We start from the raw sequence: 19,668 nt of genomic DNA, 5'->3' as shown, positions 1-19,668 counted from the left end.
AGAGGCGGCATGAAAAGTGCACTTCTCAGCCTTCACATAAAGACAGTTCTCCAAAAGGCGCTGGAGGACGCGTCGCACGTGCTGAACATGAATCGAGAGAGACGGTGAAAAAAATCAGGATATCGTCCATGTAAACGAAAACAAAAATGTTCAGCATGTCTCTCAGGACGTCGTTAACTAGTGCCTGAAAGACAGCTGGAGCGTTAACGAGGCCGAAAGGAAGAACCCGGTATTCAAAGTGCCCTAACGGAGTGTTAAACGCCGTCTTCCACTCGTCCCCCTCCCTGATGCGCACGAGATGGTAGGCGTTACGAAGGTCCAATTTGGTGAAAAACCTGGCTCCCTGCAGGATCTCGAAGGCTGAAGACATAAGAGGAAGCGGATAACGATTCTTAACTGTTATGTCATTCAGCCCTCGATAATCCACGCATGGGCGCAGGGACCCGTCCTTCTTCTGAACAAAAAAAAGAGGAGGAGGAGACTATGGTACCGGCGTCGAGCGAAACCGACAAATAATCCTCGAGTGCCTTACGTTCGGGAGCCGACAGAGAGTATAATCTACCCCGGGGGAGTAGTTCCCGGAAGGAGATCAATACTACAGTCATACGACCGGTGTGGAGGGAGAGAAGTGGCCTTGGAACGACTGAACACCGTGCGCAGATCGTGATACTCCTCCGGCACCCCTGTCAAATTGCCAGGCTCCTCCTGTGAAGAAGAGACAGAGGAAACAGGAGGGATAGCAGACATTAAACAGGTCACATGACAAGAAACATTCCAGGATAGGATAGTATTACTAGACCAATTAATAGAAGGGTTATGGCGCACTAGCCAGGGATGACCCAAAACAACAGGTGTAAAAGGTGAACGAAAAATTAAAAAAGAAATGGTTTCGCTATGATTACCAGAGACAGTGAGGGTTAAAGGCAGCGTCTCACGCTGAATCTTGGGGAGAGAACTACCATCTAAAGCGAACAAGGCCGTGGGCTCCCTTAACTGTCTGAGAGGAATGTCATGTTCCCGAGCCCAGGTCTCGTCCATAAAACAGCCCTCCGCCCCAGAGTCTATCAAGGCACTGCAGGAAGCAGATGAACCGGGCCAGCGGAGATGGACCGGAAAGGTAGTGCATGATCCAGAAGGAGAGGCCTGAGTAGTTGCGCTCACCAGTAGCCCTCCCCTTACTGATGAGCTCTGGCTTTTACTGGACATGAGGTGACAAAATGACCAGCGGAGCCGCAGTAGAGACAGAGGCGATTGGTGATTCTCCGTTCCCTCTCCTTGGCCGAGATGCGGATACCCCCAGCTGCATAGGCTCAGCATCCGAGCCGGCGGAGGAGGGTGGCAGTGATGCGGCAGGTGGCAGTGATGTGGAGAGGGGAGCAACGGAGAACGCGAGCTCCTTTCCACGAGCTCGGCGACGAAGATCAAACCGTCGCTCTATGCGAATAGCGAGGGCTATTAAGGAGTCCAGACTGGAAGGAACCTCCCGGGAGAGGATCTCATCCTTAACCTCGACGAGGAGACCCTCCAGAAAACGAGCGAGCAAAGCCGGCTCGTTCCAGTCACTAGAGGCAGCGAGAGTGCGAAACTCAATAGAATAATCCGTTATGGATCGATTCCCCTGACATAGGGAAGACAGGGCCCTGGAAGCCTCCTCCCCAAAAACAGAACGGTCAAAAACCCGTATCATCTCCTCCTTAAAGTCCTGAAACTGGTTAATACACTCAGCCCTCGCCTCCCAGATTGCCGTGCCCCACTCACGCGCCCGTCCGGTAAGGAGAGAAATGACGTAGGCGATGCGGGCTGCGCTCCTGGAGTAAGTGTTGGGCTGGAGAGAGAACACCACATCACACTGAGTGAGGAATGAGCGACACTCAGTGGGCTCCCCAGAGTAACAGGGCGGGTTGTTGATCCTGGGCTCCGGAGACTCGGAAACCCTGGAAGTGGGCGGTGGATCGAGGTGGAGTTGGTGAACCTGTCTTGTGAGGTCGGAGACTTGGACGGCCAGGGTCTCAACGGCATGTCGAGCAGCAGACAATTCCTCCTCGTGTCTGCCTAGCATCGCTCCCAGGATCTCGACCGCGGAGTGAAAAGGGTCCGGAGCCGCTGGGTCCATTCTTGGTTCTGATTCTTCTGTTATGTACTTGAGTGAAGACCCAAAAGCGGTTTTAACAGAAAACAGAGTTCTTTAATGAAAAACAGGAATGGCATAAATCCTCTTCCAACGTTGACAATGGAACAAAAGAACGTAGTATAGTGCAGGATGCACCTGCCAGGCAGACTCCGACAGGATAGGACAAGGTGGAAGCAAACGAGACGACAGCTTGCTTCTGGCATCAAAAACACAAACAAGAATCAGACACTGAAAGTAGCAGGAACAGAGAGAGAAATAGAGACCTAATCAGAGGGGGAAGAGAGAACAGGTGTGAAAGAGTGAATGAGCTAGTTAGGGGAGATGTAGAACAGCTGAAGAATGAGAGACAGAGAAGGTAACCTAAAAAGACCAGCAGAGAGAGACAGAGTGAAGAGAAAGGACAGGAACAGACATAACAAGACATGACAGAAAGAGAGAGAAAAAGAGAAATCTTAGCTGTGGTCTTCAGGCTTGCTAGTGTACGGTCTGACTGTCCGATGGTTTGTTGGTTTGTATGTTAAAGCTTCGCAACAATGTTGCTACTATCCATGCGATCCATAACGGGCGCGGTCCCAAACAAAAACAACCACGATCTAAAGCGATCACAACGATGATTGAGTTAAATACTTTATAAACTACAAACGCTGAAAACAAACAAAACTTCTGAAGCACAGCACACACAATCAAACTGTCGCGCCAGCCATGAGCCCCTCCCCAAAGAGCTGAATGAGCTCTCTTTATCTCCTCCTTCCTTACTGCTCATGTGCTCTTAAAGTGGCAGTGCACGGTGAAGGCTCCGTGCAGATTTCGCCACACTCCTCCCCCCATGAAAAAACAAAGCCTGTAGAAACAGAGAGGATGCAGGCTTTGACAGGTTCATGTTCCTGCTACACAAAACCAGGGAAGTCCTCATCATCAGAGTCCTCCACGAAGAGGTCCTGCAGGTGTTGCTTTTGCCTGCGATCCAGCTCTTCTGCCGTAGGGTAGCAGGGCTTTAGGTCAACAACATGCACTGTCCTGACATCTTCCCCAGTGTCCTCCAAACAGACCAAGTAGTTCACTGGTCCCAACTGCTGCACTACACGGTATGGACCTTTCCATCTCGAAGCTAGCTTGGCAGTGAACTTCTTAGATGCCTTTGACAGATGATGTGAACGTACCCAGACACGAGACTGGGGTGGAAAACACACGTCTCGTCTATGTTTGTCATAGTTTCTCAGCTGTCGTTGTTTGGCTTTGGTTTTGCTGGCCTCCACTCTGGCTAGCAAGGTGTTGTGGTGTTGTACGGCATCAAACGCTGGGCAGTCAGGTGAAACATTCGAACTTTGCAAGACCCTGTCCATCGGACCTTTTAGTGGTCTTTCCAGGTGGAGTTCGGGGGGAGTGACCCCAGAAGTCTCCTGCACGGCAGAGTTCAGTGCAAAGCGAAATTCTGGAAGATGCTGATCCCAACTTGTGTGCTGATCCCCCACGAATGAAGCAATCATCCCCTTCAGGGTTCGGTTTACCCTCTCGGTCAGGTTGGTCTGAAGATGATAGGCTGTGGTCAACTTGGCAATTACACCCCAGTAGGTACAGAACTCTTTGTAGATTCCTGATATGAACTGCGGACCTCGGTCAGAGAGGATTTTGTCTGGAATCCCGAATCTGGTAAAGACCTCCCTTCTCAGAATTAGAGCAATGGCTGATGCAGTGGCTTTGCGGAGGGGAAACAACTCCACCCAGTGTGTGTAGTAGTCCACTACCACCAATAAAAATTCATTCCGTGTCCCCCGGCTGGGAAGAAAAGGTCCATGAGGTCAATTCCCAACATTTCATTTGAATGGTTCACCACGGTCTGCTGCATTTTCCCAGCAGGTCTGCCAATGTCTGGTTTGTATTTCTGGCAGACTTCACACTGCTGTACAAACTTCCGGGTATCAACCCACATGCCTGGCCAGTAAACCACCTCTTGTAGTCTTCGATAAGTTTTAAAAACTCCAAGATGGCCACTCATGGGATTGGCATGATAAGCTTGGATTATCTGGTCACACAATGTAGAGGGAATGAAGACGCGGTAATGGGTGCTGTGTATTCCATCTCCTCTTGGAGTTTTTCGATACACTTTATCCTGAATTATGCTATACTTATCATTGAAGCGACTCTTGGAGTCTTCTTCAGACAGACTCTTGTGGATCGCCATTATGGCAGCATCCTTCTGCTGTGCTCTCCATACACTCTCATCATCCAGAGGAAAGGAATCATCCCAACATTTAGCGGTAGTATAAGTACTGCACAAGGGAGCACAAACATTGGCAGTCTCTATAATCCGAGAAAGGGCATCTAGTACAACGTTCAGTTTTCCTTTGCGATACTCAATGATGAAGTCAAACTTCTGCAGTCTGATAGACCAGCAAATAAGGCGGCTGTTGGTCTTGCCTGATGCCAGAACCCACTGCAGAGCAGCATGGTCTGTGACAACGGTGAAGATCTTTGCCTCCAAGTAGTAGCTCCATTTCTCCAAAGCCCAGACCACAGCGAGGCACTCCCTTTCAGTCGTTGAATAGTTCCTCTCGGCTGAATTAAGGGTGCGACTTGCAAGGGCAAGAACTTCTTCTGTTCCAAGTCCTGTTTGTTGAGCCAAGACTGCTCCAAGTCCTGTTTGACTTGCATCCGTGTACACAATGAAATGAGCATTCAGGTTAGGATGTCCAAGCACTGGAGGAGTAATTAGACTGTTTTTGAGTGCTTCAAATGCACTTTGGCATAAAGGGGTCCATTGGAATTTCACACCTTTCTTAAGGTGGTTGAGGGGTTCAGCTACCTTTGAAAAGTCAGGCACAAACCTGTGGTACCATCCAGCCATGCCCAGAAACTGCTGAACAGCCTTGAGGGATGTGGGAATTGGGAATTCCTTCACGGCTGCAACTTTGGCTGGATCTGCATGGATACCTTCAGCATTAACCACATGACCAAGGAACTTGAGTTCTGGCAGACAGAAACGACACTTCTTCAAGTTCAAGGTCAAACCTGCAGCCTTTAGTCTGTCAAAGACGGACTGAATGTCTTGCAGATGATCCGCGACAGAAGAGGAGTAGATTATGATGTCATCCAGATACACAAGACAATTTCTACTCCTCAGATCTCCCAGGACAGTCTCCATCAACCTTTGGAAGGTTGCTGGAGCATTCTTCAAACCAAAAGGCATGACTTTGAAGGAGTACAAACCAGCAGGGGTGACAAAGGCCGTCTTGTCCTAGCTAGCGGGATCCATTGACACCCGCCAATAGCCACTGTTCAGATCCAGATTACTAAAGATGGATGCTCCTGCCAGAGATTCCAGTATGTCATTTATGTTTGGTAGAGGGTAGGCATCGCTTTCTGTTATGGCATTCGGCTTCCTGTAGTCCACACAGAATCGATATCCACCATCTTTCTTAGGAATCAGGACAACCGGAGAAGCCCATCCTGAAAGAGAAGGTTCCACAATTCCATTCTCCAACATGCTTTTGAGCTGTTCATTGAGAATTGCCAGTTTGGCAGGGGACAGCCTGTAGGGACGCTGCTTAATGGGGACCTCATGCCGGGTATAGATTTTGTGTTTGAAGACGGTTGTACGGCCGAGTGTAAGAGTACAAACCTCACTGTTCATGTCCAACATCTGGGAGAGCTGCCACCTTTCATCATCTGACAGACATGCCTGTCGCCAGGCAGGTATTAATCATGCCGAAAGGAAAAGAGTAGAATAGAGAGAGTACCACTACCAGACCCACACACATCAGCAGAAGAGACTGCCTAGAGTGTAGCCTGTTTACCAGATAGCCAGTGGACAGAAAAGAGAATACACACCATATAAAACCCACATCACAGCACAGGGGTAACCCCAACAAGAATACCTCATACAATAATACTAATACTAATAATGGCAGAGCAATTAGACAGCAACTTCATACAAGAATGAACCCAGTCATCAACAGAGGATTTGCAATAATTTGTATTATTGGATAGTGGATGAGTGCAGAGGGTATGAATGTGGGGGGTGTTCATCGACACAACAAAGGCCTTAAAAATGTCCACAGTCTTCTCGGCCACATGTTATTAGTACACCTCACCTCAATACAGTTCACATAACAATACACAACCTGCAAGCAACCTCCCTTTTAACTAAAATGTCCATCAAAATACTGGCAGGGCAATAATAGTCCAGCTCTAATGAACTTCAATGGGAAGTGCATTTGAAAAATAGAGAGTCTGTTGCAGGGTAAAGCATGAACGAGTGGGAGGAGAAAGAGAGAGAAAAAGAGAAATCTTAGCTGTGGTCTTCAGGCTTGCTAGTGTACGGTCTGACTGTCCGATGGTTTGTTGGTTTGTATGTTAAAGCTTCGCAACAATGTTGCTACTAATCCATGCGATCCATAACGGGCGCGGTCCCAAACAAAAACAACCACGATCTAAAGCGATCACAACGATGATTGAGTTAAATACTTTATAAACTACAAACGCTGAAAACAAACAAAACTTCTGCAGCACAGCACACACAATCAAACTGTCGCGCCAGCCAAGAGCCCCTCCCCAAAGAGCTGAACGAGCTCTCTTTATTTCCTCCTTCCTTACTGCTCTTAAAGTGGCAGTGCGCGGTGAAGGCTCCGAGCAGATTTCGCCACAACGTCTGCATGTGTGTGCGAATGTGAATTTGTGTGTGTGTACGTGCCTGTAATTGTGTGTGAGTGTGCCCTCACATGCACTTGTCATTGTGCCATTGTCAGAGACATTTGGCGCTCCTATAGCTAATCAGCTCCCATGAGGGGGTATTGTAATCCAGCTGTGTGACTAGAGTCTTGGAGGACCAACCCCCAACAGAGAAATTCCTCTTTGTGTCATTATCAGCCTTTTCATGTTATATGACAACCATTAGTATTCACCACAGCTACTGCCATGGAGACTATTACACACACACACACACACACACACACACACACACACACACACACACACACACACACACACACACACACACACACACACACACACACACACACACACACACACACACACACACGGCTAATGCATTAAAACCTAGCAGAACATTACACTCTGTACAGGCACAAGCACTATGCCTTAACACACGCCAGAGTAAATATTCACACTTACAAAGCTAAGTAAATTCCCGGTAACTAGAAGGTATCTGATTCATCAATGCCCTAGCTACAATCTCGTCCGTTTAACCTCCTTAGGTAATAGAAGAAGAAACAGGTTTGCGTGTCACAGTATTGTCTAATGTCTATGTGCAGTATGTACATGGCTTTGTGCATATTTCATCATACGTGTTTGGACTCTTCTTTCCATTCTCATTCTGATAATATACAGTAGAAAAGACATCTGTAGAGAGCAGCTTTCAGTAAAGAGCTTTAAAGGTCAAGACTGTGTTTATTATTTCCTTCGTCTCACACACAGCCAGATCTCACGTTCTATGACAAAAACCTTCAGAGCGGTGAAGAGAGATCCAACATCCAAAAGCCCACACACACACCAACGCACACACACACACACACACACATCAACACACGCACACACACACCAACACACAAAAGCACATCAACACACGCACCAACACACACACACACACATAAACACACACACACACACCAAAACGCACACCAACACACACACCAACACAACTATACACGAACACAAACACCAACACAGACACACACCAACACACACACACAAACCAACACACACGCACAAACCAATACACACACACCAACGCACACACACACACACACCAACACACACACATACCAACACACAGACACCAACACACACACACACACACACACCAACACACCCACTAACACACACCAACATCCCCCCCCCACACACACACACACACCAACACATACCACCACAGGCACACACCAACACACCGTCACACACACAGCAAAACACAAACACCAAAACACACACATCAAAACACACACACCAAAACACACACACACCAACACACACACACCAAAACACACACACATACCAACACACACACACACCATCACACACACACCAAAACACAAACACCAAAACACGCACACCAAAACACACACACACACACACACACACATACATAAACACCGACACACACCAACACACACACACACCAAAACACACACATCAAAACACACACACCAAAACACACACACACCAACAAACACACGCACACACACACACACACACACACACACACACACACATAAACACCAACACACACCAACACACACACACACACACACACACACACACACACACACACCAACACACACACACACAGGGTCCCTTTTAGCAGCATATGGAAACTGGAACCTCCATGTTAACCACTGGACTGGAACCACCATGTTCACCACTGGTCTGGAACCACCATGTTAACCACTGGTTTGGAACCACCATGTTCACCACTGGTCTGGAACCACCATGTTCACCACTGGTCTGGAACCACCATGTTCACCACTGGTCTGGAACCACCATGTTAACCACTGGGCTGGAACCTCCATGTTAACCACTGGTCTGGAACCTCCATGTTAACCACTGGACTGGAACCTCCATGTTAACCACTGGTTTGGAACCACCATGTTCACCACTGGTCTGGAACCTCCCTGTTCACCACTGGTCTGATCTGGAACCTCCATGTTAACCACTGGTCTGCAACCACCATGTTATCCACTGGACTGGAACCACCATGTGAACCACTGGTCTGGACTGGAACCTCCATGTTAACCACTGGTCTGGACTGGAACCTCCATGTTAACCACTGGACTGGAACCACCATGTTCACCACTGGTCTGGAACCACCATGTTCACCACTGGTCTGGAACCACCATGTTCACCACTGGTCTGGACTGGAACCTCCATGTTCACCACTGGTCTGGAACCTCCATGTTTACCACTGGTCTGGAACCACCATGTTCACCACTGGTCTGGATCCACCATGTTCACCACTGGTCTGGATCCACCATGTTAAACACTGGTCTGGAACCACCATGTTCACCACTGGTCTGGAACCACCATGTTAACCACTGGTCTGGAACCACCATGTTCACCACTGGTCTGGAACCACCATGTTCACCACTGGTCTGGATCCACCATGTTCACCACTGGTCTGGAACCACCATGTTCACCACTGGTCTGGATCCACCATGTTAAACACTGGTCTGGAACCACCATGTTCACCACTGGTCTGGAACCACCATGTTCACCACTGGTCTGGAACCACCATGTTCACCACTGGTCTGGATCCACCATGTTAAACACTGGTCTGGAACCACCATGTTCACCACTGGTCTGGAACCACCATGTTAACCACTGGTCTGGAACCACCATGTTCACCACTGGTCTGGAACCACCATGTTAACCACTGGTCTGGAACCACCATGTTAACCACTGGTCTGGAACCACCATGTTCACCACTGGTCTGGAACCACCATGTTCACCACTGGTCTGGAACCACCATGTTAACCACTGGTCTGGAACCACCATGTTCACCACTGGTCTGGAACCTCCCTGTTAACCACTGGTCTGGAACCACCATGTTCACCACTGGACTGGAACCTCCATGTTAACCACTGGTCTGGAACCTCCATGTTAACAACTGGAAGCTACCACAGCACAGAGGTGGTCAGAGGGCAGTAAGGATGAGGCTTGCTCTGGTCCTGGTCCTGTTACTGGTCCTAGTCCTGGTCCTAGTCCTGGTCCTAGTCCTGGTATTGGTCCTGGTACTTGTACTGGTCCTGGTAATGGTACCGGTCCTGGTACTGGTCCTGGTACTGGTCCCGGTACTTGTACTGGTCATGGTACTGGTCCTGGTACTAGTCATGGTACTGATTCCGGTACTTGTACTGGTCCTGGTCCTGGTAATGGTCCTGGTACTGGTCCTGGTACTGGTCCCGGTACTTGTACTGGTCCTGGTAATGGTACTGGTCCTGGTCCTGGTAATGGTCCTGGTACTGGTCCTGGTCCTGGTTCTGGTAATGGTCCTGGTACTGGTCCTGGTACTGGTCCCGGTACTTGTAATGGTCCCGGTCCAGGTACTGGTCCTGGTCCTGGTAATGGTCCTGGTACTGGTCCTGGTACTGGTCCCGGTACTGGTCCTGGTACTAGTCCTGGTACTGATTCCGGTACTTGTACTGGTCCTGTTACTGGTACTGGCCCTGGTACTGGTCCCGGTACTTGTACTGGTCCTGTTACTGGTACTGGCCCTGGTACTGGTCCCGGTACTTGTACTGGTCCTGGTAATGGTACTGGTCCTGGTCCTGGTACTGGTCCTGGTCCCGGTACTTGTACTGGTCCTGGTAATGGTCCCTGTCCAGGTACTGGTCCTGGTCCTGGTAATGGTCCCGGTCCTGGTTCTGGTCCTGGTACTAGTCCTGGTACTGATCCCGGTACTTGTCCTGGTAATGGTCCTGTTCCTTGTAATGGTCCTGGTACTGGTACTGGTTCTGGTACTATGCTGTGTCAGTTTGTCTAATTGCCCCAAAGTGCCTTGTCAGGAAGAGGAATGTGTGTAGAGTTTTGGGGGAGAGTGGGTTTGGTGGACAACATGCTTTTTAGACAGTTTGCATTCCTCACAGTGTTGAACTTGACTTGAGTGTAAGGGTATTCACACCAGACAGTTGACTAGAGTAGAGTGTGTTGTTACATTCTTAATCCAATTTTTGTACACTGACACTTGTGTGACACACACACACATATCACACACACTCATGCATGCACATCCATCTGATTGGGTTATGATTGGATGAATCCCCTAGGATATAATCTGATCTGAATGCTGTAGTAGATCAACTCAACATAGAGACAACACAAAATAGCCTATCATAATATTAAGGTACACCGGTAGTAACCACAACCACTCTTAACCATTTCATTCACCGATTCCCCGTACAATACCTACCCACGGTATATCTATGTGCTTTTATGTACCATTGGGACTAATCTGTACTCCATGAACACTGGTTCAATTGGTTGTAAAACTGTTTTCACCTTTATATATATACAGTACCAGTCAAAAGTTTGGACACACCTACTCATTCAAAGGTTTTTCTTTATTTCTACATTGTAGAATAAAGGTGAAGACAACACTATTAAATAAAACATATGGTAACCAAAAAAAAATATTTTATATTGATATTCCTCAAAGTAGCCACCCTTTGTCTTGATGACAGCTTTGCATACTCCTATCATTTTTTCAATCAGCTTCATGAGGTAGTCACCTGGAATGCATTTCAATTAACAGGTGTGCCTTGTTAAAAGTTAATTTGTGGAATTAATTTCCTTCTTAATGCATTTGAGCCAATCAGTTGTGTTGTGACAAGGTAGGGCTGGTATACAGAAGTTAGCCCTATTTGGTAAAAGGCCAAGTCCATATTATGGCAAGAACAGCTAAAATAAGCAAAGAGAAACGACAGTCCATTACTTTAAGACATGAAGGTCAGTCAATCCAGAAAAATTGCAGTCGCAAAACCATCAATCATGAAACTAGTTCTCCACTAGACCGCCACAGGAAAGGAAGACCGAGATTTACCTCTGCTTCAGAGGATATGTTCATTAGAGTTATCAGCCTCAGAAATTGCAGCCCAAATAAATGCTTCACAGAGTTCAAGTAACAGATACATCTCAACATGAACTGTTCAGAGGAGACTGTGTGAATCAGGCCTTCATGGTTGAATTGCTGCAAAGAAACCACTACTAAAGAACACCAACAACAAGAAGAGACTTGCTTCAGCCAAGAAACACGTGCAATGGACATTAGACCGGTAGAAATCTGTCCTTTCGTCTGATGAGTCCAAATTTTAGGTTCCAAACGCCGTGTCTTTGTGAGACGCGGAGTAGGTGAACGGATAATCTCTGCATGTGTGGTTCCCACCGTGAAGCATGGAGGTGTGATGGTGCTTTGATGGTGACACTGTCTGTGATTTTTTCAGATTTCAAGGCACACTTAACCAGCATGGCTACCACAGCATTCTGCAGCGATACACCACATCTGGTTTGCGCTTAGTGGGACTATCATTTGTGTTTCAAGAGGACAATGACCCAACAAATCTCCAGGCTGTGTAAGGACTATTTGACCAAGAAGGAGAGTGATGGAGTGCTTTATCAGATGACCTGGCCTCCACAATCACCTGACCTTCACCCACTTGAGATGGTTTGGGGTCAGTTAGAGCGCAGAGTGAAGGAAAAGCAGTCAAAAGCATATGTGGGAACTCCTACAAGACTGTTGGAAAAGTATTCTAAGTTAAGCTGGTTGAGAGAATGCCAAGAGTTTGCAAACGTGTAATCAAGGCAAATGGTGGCTACTCTGAAGAATCTAAAACATAAAATATATTTTGATATATTTGGTTACTATGTAACGCTCATCCTCTTCTGACGAGGAGTAAAAGATATCGGAACAATTTGCAGCGTGGTAAGTGTCCATTTTAATATGTAAAACTGAACACTACAAAATACAAAATAACAAAGTGAAAAAACAAACGAAAATCAAAACAGTCCCGTATGGTGCAAACACAGACACGGAAAATAAATCACCCACATCTCAAAAGTGAAACCAGGCTACCTAAGTATGGTTCCCAATCAGGGACAACGATTGACAGCTGCCTCTGATTCAGAACCATACCAGGCCAAACACAGAAATCCCAAAACATAGATGAAGGAACATAGACAATACACCCCACTCAAGCCCTGACCATACTAAAACAAAGACATAACAAAATAACTAAGGTCAGAACGTGACATACAGCATGATTCCATATCTGTTATTTCATAGTTTTGATTTCTTCACTATTATCCTACAATGTAGAAAATAGTATTAAAAAAAATAATAATCTTTGAATGAGTAGGTCTGTCCAAACTATTGACTGGTACTGTTGTAGTGGTATTTATTAGAGAGAGGTAAAGATAAAGATTTTGTTCAGGTGCCAGGCAGGTATTAACCATGCCAGAAGGAAAAGAGTAGAATAGAGAGTGTACCATTACCAGACCCACACACCTCAGCAGAAGAGACTGCCTAGAGTGTAGCCTGTTTACCAGATAGCCAGTGGAGAGAAAAGAGAATACACACCCTATAAAACCCACATCACAGCACAGGGGTAACCCCACCAAGAATACCTCATACAATAATAATAATAATAATAATAATAATAATGGTAGAGCAATTGAACAGCAACTTCATACAAGAAAGAACCCAGTCATCAACGAAGGATTTGCAGTAATATATATTTTCTTCCAGTAGAGGAGTGCAGAGGGTGTTCATAGACACAACAAAGGCCTTAAAAATGTCCACAATCTTCACCCCACCTCAATATTTTATTTGTCATATACAGAGGATATCATATACAGGGGTGTAAACGGTGCAATGAAATTCTTACTTTTACATCTCAACCGCACAGTGAAATAACAAAAAATTCCAATATCAAAAATCAAAAAATCAAAAGTCCTAAATCTGCTCTGGAGGGAAAGGTATGACACAGAACCAAATTTGTGAAGATAAATGATTATTGATCTAAGCCCTGCAGGAACTTACCCTGACATGAATCCAACATTTGTCTGAGATGTCAGGAACAATCTGACATTTGTTTGAAACGTACACTCTGGTTTCTTAGTGTGTAGGTGTGTCACTCTCTTTTCCTCTGTGCTTCCTCCCTCCCTGCCTGCCTGCCTCCCTCCCTGCCTGCCTCCCTCCCTCCCTGCCTGCCTCCCTGCCTCTGTTAGACTTCAGCATTGCAATGTTTTGCACATTACATTTCCTGTGTTTGAATCTGACATGCAGGTTTTGTTTTCATTTTCCTTTTTCGCCAAGCTGAATATGATAATGTCGCCAGGGAATTGCTAGATGAAAAGATTTCTGTGGAACTGTCAGTTTATTTTTTTGCGCAGACAAGATGAATTGTACAACAGCAGCATTGGGAAACATTGCAACATGCATTATAATGAAATCAGCCCTCTCTTCTTTTCTCTCTGAAGAGCTGGGTTTGCTGACGGTGTTTGGAAACTAAACTAGATTAGCAATAAAAGATATTTCCATTTAAAAAAAAATAATGTAGCTTTCTGCGTTCTCTGTGTGTCTGTGTCTGCATGCGTGCATGTATGTGCGTGTGTGCATGCGCGTGTGTACATGTTTGTTTGTAAAAATGACTCCAATCAGTGAATGCAACACTTGTGTGATTGGATGAAACACATATCAGACAGACTGTGATTGGATAAAGTGAATCTCAGACAAACATATTTCAATGTGATCAGTTAGCAGAGAGTTTGCTACTCTACAATTTGACGTACCATTCAAAATCAATTTCCAAAGCATTTACAGCTCCCCTTTAAATGGTTTTGCTCTGACGCCTTACCGCCTCTAACCTCTTGGCTGGTGTGTTTGTTGTCTCAAACTTGTGGAAAAGCAAAAATATACATTTCCCTTCTCAACAAATGAACAGCAGAACTACTTTGTCTGTTACTGTTCTGCAAATAGCAGAAAAACATATTTAAGTGTTTGTTCTGTCTACAGGGCCAAATAAAGGGCCATTTGGAATCAACCCTGTGGTTCACACATAAACCCACACAGACCCTGAAACTCTCTTACTTGTTGTGGTGTGTCTGTGTGTGTTCTCCCTGCAGCGATGAAGAAGGGCCGTTTCTGGATCACCCCTGACCCCTACCACAATGACGACAACATCCAGATCGGCCGTGAGGTCAAGATATCTTGCCAGGTATACACACACACACACACACACACACACACACACACACACACACACACACACACACACACACACACACACACACACACACACACACACACACACACACACACACACACACACACAAAGAAACACACACACACACAAAGAAACACACCATCCCCTTTTCACACACATACTCAACTCGACACTCCATCCAGGTGGAAGCCACGCCCCCTGAGGAGCTGACGTTTGGCTGGCTGAAGAATGGGCGCGCCTTACGTAGCTCTGAGCGAATGGTGATCACCCAGACGGACCCTGACACCTCCCCTGGCACCACCAACCTGGACATCATCGACCTGAAGTTCACTGACTTTGGCACCTACACCTGTGTGGCTGCGCTGAAGGGAGGGGGCATACCTGAGATCAGCATTGATGTCAACATCTCCTCCACTACTGGTGAGTCTCACACACCGCCATGTCAGAGCAGGAGATTGACCTATACACCCCCCCCAGCAACATACCACCATGGCGGATAGAGACTTTCGTAAGGCTACGCTGTGTATACATCCCAAATGGCACCCTCTTCCCTATATAGTGCACTACTTTTGACCAGAACCCTATTGGACCTGGTCAAAAGTAGTGCACTATACAGGGAATGTACAGTTAGTCACACACAGCAGTCATACAGTATATACATCATGGAGACTGTAGCAACACACACACAGTAATAGAAATGTTCACTTGTGCTAAAACATACACACTAGAGAATACACTTTCATAATTCCTCTATTTCACAAAAACATCTCATGCTCACCTATTGAATTTACGCCTATTCAGGTGTTGTTTCCATAATGTGACCTATTTTCTGCCCCAAATTAATCTGAATGTAACATCCAATCCTATTGCCTGATATCCAAACTAAATTAATGGGCTTCATCCCAAAAAGCACCATATGCCCTATATAGTGCACTACTTTTGACCCGGACTCTGGTCAGAAGTAGTGGACTAAGTATGGGACACTGCCATACTCCAAAACTAAATCCATTCCCTCTCTTCATCAAACTGGCTGCTGCTATTACCATTTGTTTGACTTCCTTGACATTCATTGTACATACACTTGAAGTCGGAAGTTTACGCACAACTTAGCCAAATACATTTAAACTCAGTTTTTCCACAATTCCTGACATTTATTCGTAGTAAAAATTCAGTCTTAGGTCATTCGGGATCACCACTTTATTTTAAGAATGTGAAATGTCAGAATAATAGTAGAGAGAATGATTTATTTCAGATTTTATTTTTTTCATCACATTCCCAGTGGGTCAGAAGTTTACATACGCTCAATTAGTATTTGAGAGCACTGCCTTTAAATTGTTTAACTTGGGTCAAACGTTTCTTGTAGACTTCCACAAGCTTCCCACAATAAGTTGGGTGAATTTTGGCCCATTCCTCCTGACAGAGCTGGTGTAACTGAGTCAGGTTTGTAGGCCTCCTTGCTCACACACACTTTTTCAGTTCTGCCCACAAATTTTCTATGGGATTGAAGTCAGGGCTTTGTGATGGCCACTCCAATACCTTGACTTTGTTGTCCTTAAGCCATTTTGCCACAACTTTGGAAGTATGATTGGGGTCATTGTCCATTTGGAAGACCCATTTGCTACCAAGCTTTAACTTCCTGATCACCGATGTCTTGAGATGTTGCTTCAATATATCCACATAATGTTCCTACCTCATGATGCCATCAACTTTGTGAAGTGCACCAGTCCAACCTGCAGCGAAGCACCCCCACACCATGATGCTGCCACTCCTGTGCTTCACGGTTGGGATGGTGTTCTTCGGCTTGCAAGCCTCCCCCTCCAAACATAATGATGGTCATTATGGCCAATCAATTCTATTTTTGTTTCATCAGACCAGAGGACATTTCTTCAAAAAGTATGATCTTTGTCCCCATGTGCAGTTGAAAACCGTATTCTGGCTTTTCTATGGCGGTTTTGGAGCAGTGGCTTCTTTCTTGCTCAGGTTATGTCAATATAGGACTCTTTTACTGTGGATATAGATATTTTGTACTCGTTTCCTCCAGCATCTTCACAAGTTCCTTTGCTGTTGTTCTGGGATTGATTTGCACTTTTCGCACCAAAGTGGTTCATCTCTAGGAGACAGAACGTGTCTCCTTCCTGACGGGTATGACGGCTGCGTGGTCCCATGGTGTTTATACTTGTGTACTATTGTTTGTACAGATGAACGTGGTACCTTCAGGCGTTTGGAAATTGCTCCCAAGGATGAACCAGACTTGTGGAGGTCTACAATTTCTTTCTGAAGTCTTGGCTGATTTCTTTTGATTTTCCAATGATGTCAAGCAAGAGGAACTGTTTGAAGGTAGGCCTTGAAATACATCCACAGGTACACCTCCAATCGACTCAAATGAAGACTCAGAAGCTTCTAAAGCAATAACATAATTTTCTGGAATTTTCCAAGCTGTTTAAGGGCACAGTCAACTTAGTGTATATAAACTTCTGACCCACTGGAATTGTGATACAGTGAATTCTAAGTTAAATAATCTGTCTGTTAACAATTGTTGGAAAAACTACTTGAGTCATGAACTAAATAGATATCCTAACCAACTTGCCAAAACTATAGTTTGTTAACAAGAAATGTATGGAGTGGTTTAAAAATGTTTTTCAATGACTCCAACCTAAGTGCATGTAAACTGCCGACTTCAACTGTACATACATCATGTCTCTGGTAGATTTTAGATATGGATGTTCTGGTGGTTAGAAGTGATTAGTGGCCTCTTTATAAGATAATAACCTGGGGATGTGCATTACATAGGAAATTATGGAAGTTTGTATTGTTAGTGGTTAGTAAAATAATGTTGAGGAGGAGAAGAGAGGTATGGGTTAGAGAGGACAAGAGAGGTATGGGTTAGGGAGGACAAGAGAGGTATGGGTTATGGAGGACAAGAGAGGTATGGGTTAGAGAGGACGAGAGGTATGGGTTAGGGAGGACAAGAGAGGTATGGGTTAGGGAGGACAAGAGAGGTATGGGTTAGGGGGGACAAGAGAGGTATGGGTTAGAGAGGACAAGAGAGGTATGGGTTAGGGAGGACAAGAGAGGTATGGGTTAGAGAGGACGAGAGGTATGGGTTAGGGAGGACAAGAGAGGTATGGGTTAGGGAGGACAAGAGAGGTATGGGTTAGGGAGGACAAGAGAGGTATGGGTTAGAGAGGACGAGAGGTATGGGTTAGGGAGGACAAGAGAGGTATGGGTTAGGGAGGTATGGGTTAGGGAGGACAAGAGAGGTATGGGTTAGAGAGGACAAGAGAGGTATGGGTTAGAGAGGACGAGAGGTATGGGTTAGGGAGGACAAGAGAGGTATGGGTTAGAGAGGACAAGAGATGTATGGGTTAGGGAGGACAAGAGATGTATGGGTTAGGGAGGACAAGAGAGGTATGGGTTAGAGAAGACGAGAGGTATGGGTTAGGGAGGACAAGAGAGGGATGGGTTAGGGAGGTATGGGTTAGGGAGGACAAGAGAGGTATGGTTAGAGAGGACAAGAGAGGTATGGGTTAGGGAGGACAAGAGAGGTATGGGTTAGGGAGGACAAGAGAGGTATGGTTTAGAGAGGACAAGAGAGGTATGGGTTAGGGAGGACAAGAGAGGTATGGGTTAGGGAGGACAAGAGAGGTATGGGTTAGAGAGAAGAGGTATGGGTTAGAGAGGAGAAGATGTGTGGGTTACGGAGTAGAAGTGAGGTATGGGTTAGAGAGGAGAAGAGGTATGGGTTAGAGAGGAGAAGATGTGTGGGTTACGGAGGAGAAGAGAGGTATGGGTTAGGGAGGACGAGAGGTATGGGTTAGAGAGGAGAAGAGAGGTATACGTTAGGAAGGAGAAGAGAGGTATGGGTTATGGAGGAGAAGAGAGGTATGGGTTATGGAGGAGAAGAGAGATGTGAGTTAGAGAGGAGAAGAGGTATGGGTTAGAGAGGAAAAGAGAGGTATGGGTTAGAGAGGAGAAGAGAGGTATGGGTTCGAGAGGAGAAGAGAGGTATGGGTTAGGGAGGACAAGAGAGGTATGGGTTAGAGAGGAGGAGAGAGGTATGGGTTAGAGAGGAGAAGAGAGGTATGGGTTATGGAGGAGAAGAGAGGTATGGGTTAGGGAGGACAAGAGAGGTATGGGTTAGGGAGGACAAGAGAGGTATGGGTTAGAGAGGAGAAGAGAGGTATGGGTTAGAGAGGAGAAGAGAGGTATGGGTTAGAGAGGAGAAGAGAGGTATGGGTTATGGAGGAGAAGAGAGGTATGGGTTAGGGAGGACAAGAGAGGTATGGGTTAGGGAGGACAAGAGAGGTATGGTTTAGAGAGGAGAAGAGAGGTATGGGTTATGGAGGAGAAGAGGTATGGGTTATGGAGGAGAAGAGAGGTATGGGTTAGGGAGGACAAGAGAGGTATGGGTTAGAGAGGAGAAGAGAGGTATGGGTTAGAGAGGAGAAGAGAGGTATGGGTTATGGAGGAGAAGAGAGGTATGGGTTATGGAGGAGAAGAGAGATGTGAGTTAGAGAGGAGAAGAGAGAAAGAGGAATAGAGGTATGCGTTAGAGAGGAGAAGAGAGCTATGGGTTAGAGCAGAGAAGAGAGGTATGGGTTACAGAGGAGAAGAGAGGTATGGGTTGGGGAGGAGAAGAGAGGTATGGGTTGGGGAGGTTAAGAGAGGTATGGGTTATAGAGGAGAAGAGAGGTACGGGTTAGGGAGGCGAAGTGATTACGCAGGGTTGGAGGGGGTTTTGTGGGTGTCATGTGTAATCAGCACTCAGAGGACTATTGGTGATCTCCCATGCCGCTGTGTTGTTGT

At 46.2% G+C, this 19,668-nt stretch overlaps 1 protein-coding gene across 1 annotated transcript in view; it reads left to right on the top strand.

The window, feature by feature from the left end:
- The window catches only part of LOC135557304 (MAM domain-containing glycosylphosphatidylinositol anchor protein 2-like), a 111,486-nt gene that overhangs the window by 49,756 nt on the left and 42,062 nt on the right, over window positions 1–19,668 (top strand). The window contains exons 10-11 of the mRNA XM_064990489.1: window positions 14,762–14,853; window positions 15,045–15,282. Coding sequence (XP_064846561.1) covers window positions 14,762–14,853; window positions 15,045–15,282 — 330 coding nt within the window. The remainder of the gene's footprint in view (window positions 1–14,761; window positions 14,854–15,044; window positions 15,283–19,668) is intronic.

The sequence above is a fragment of the Oncorhynchus masou genome, chromosome 16, assembly GCF_036934945.1.
Source record: "Oncorhynchus masou masou isolate Uvic2021 chromosome 16, UVic_Omas_1.1, whole genome shotgun sequence".
Classification (NCBI taxonomy): Eukaryota; Metazoa; Chordata; class Actinopteri; order Salmoniformes; family Salmonidae; genus Oncorhynchus; species Oncorhynchus masou.
Note: the sequence above shows the minus strand (reverse complement) of the source record. Positions and strands in the feature narration are given on the sequence as shown.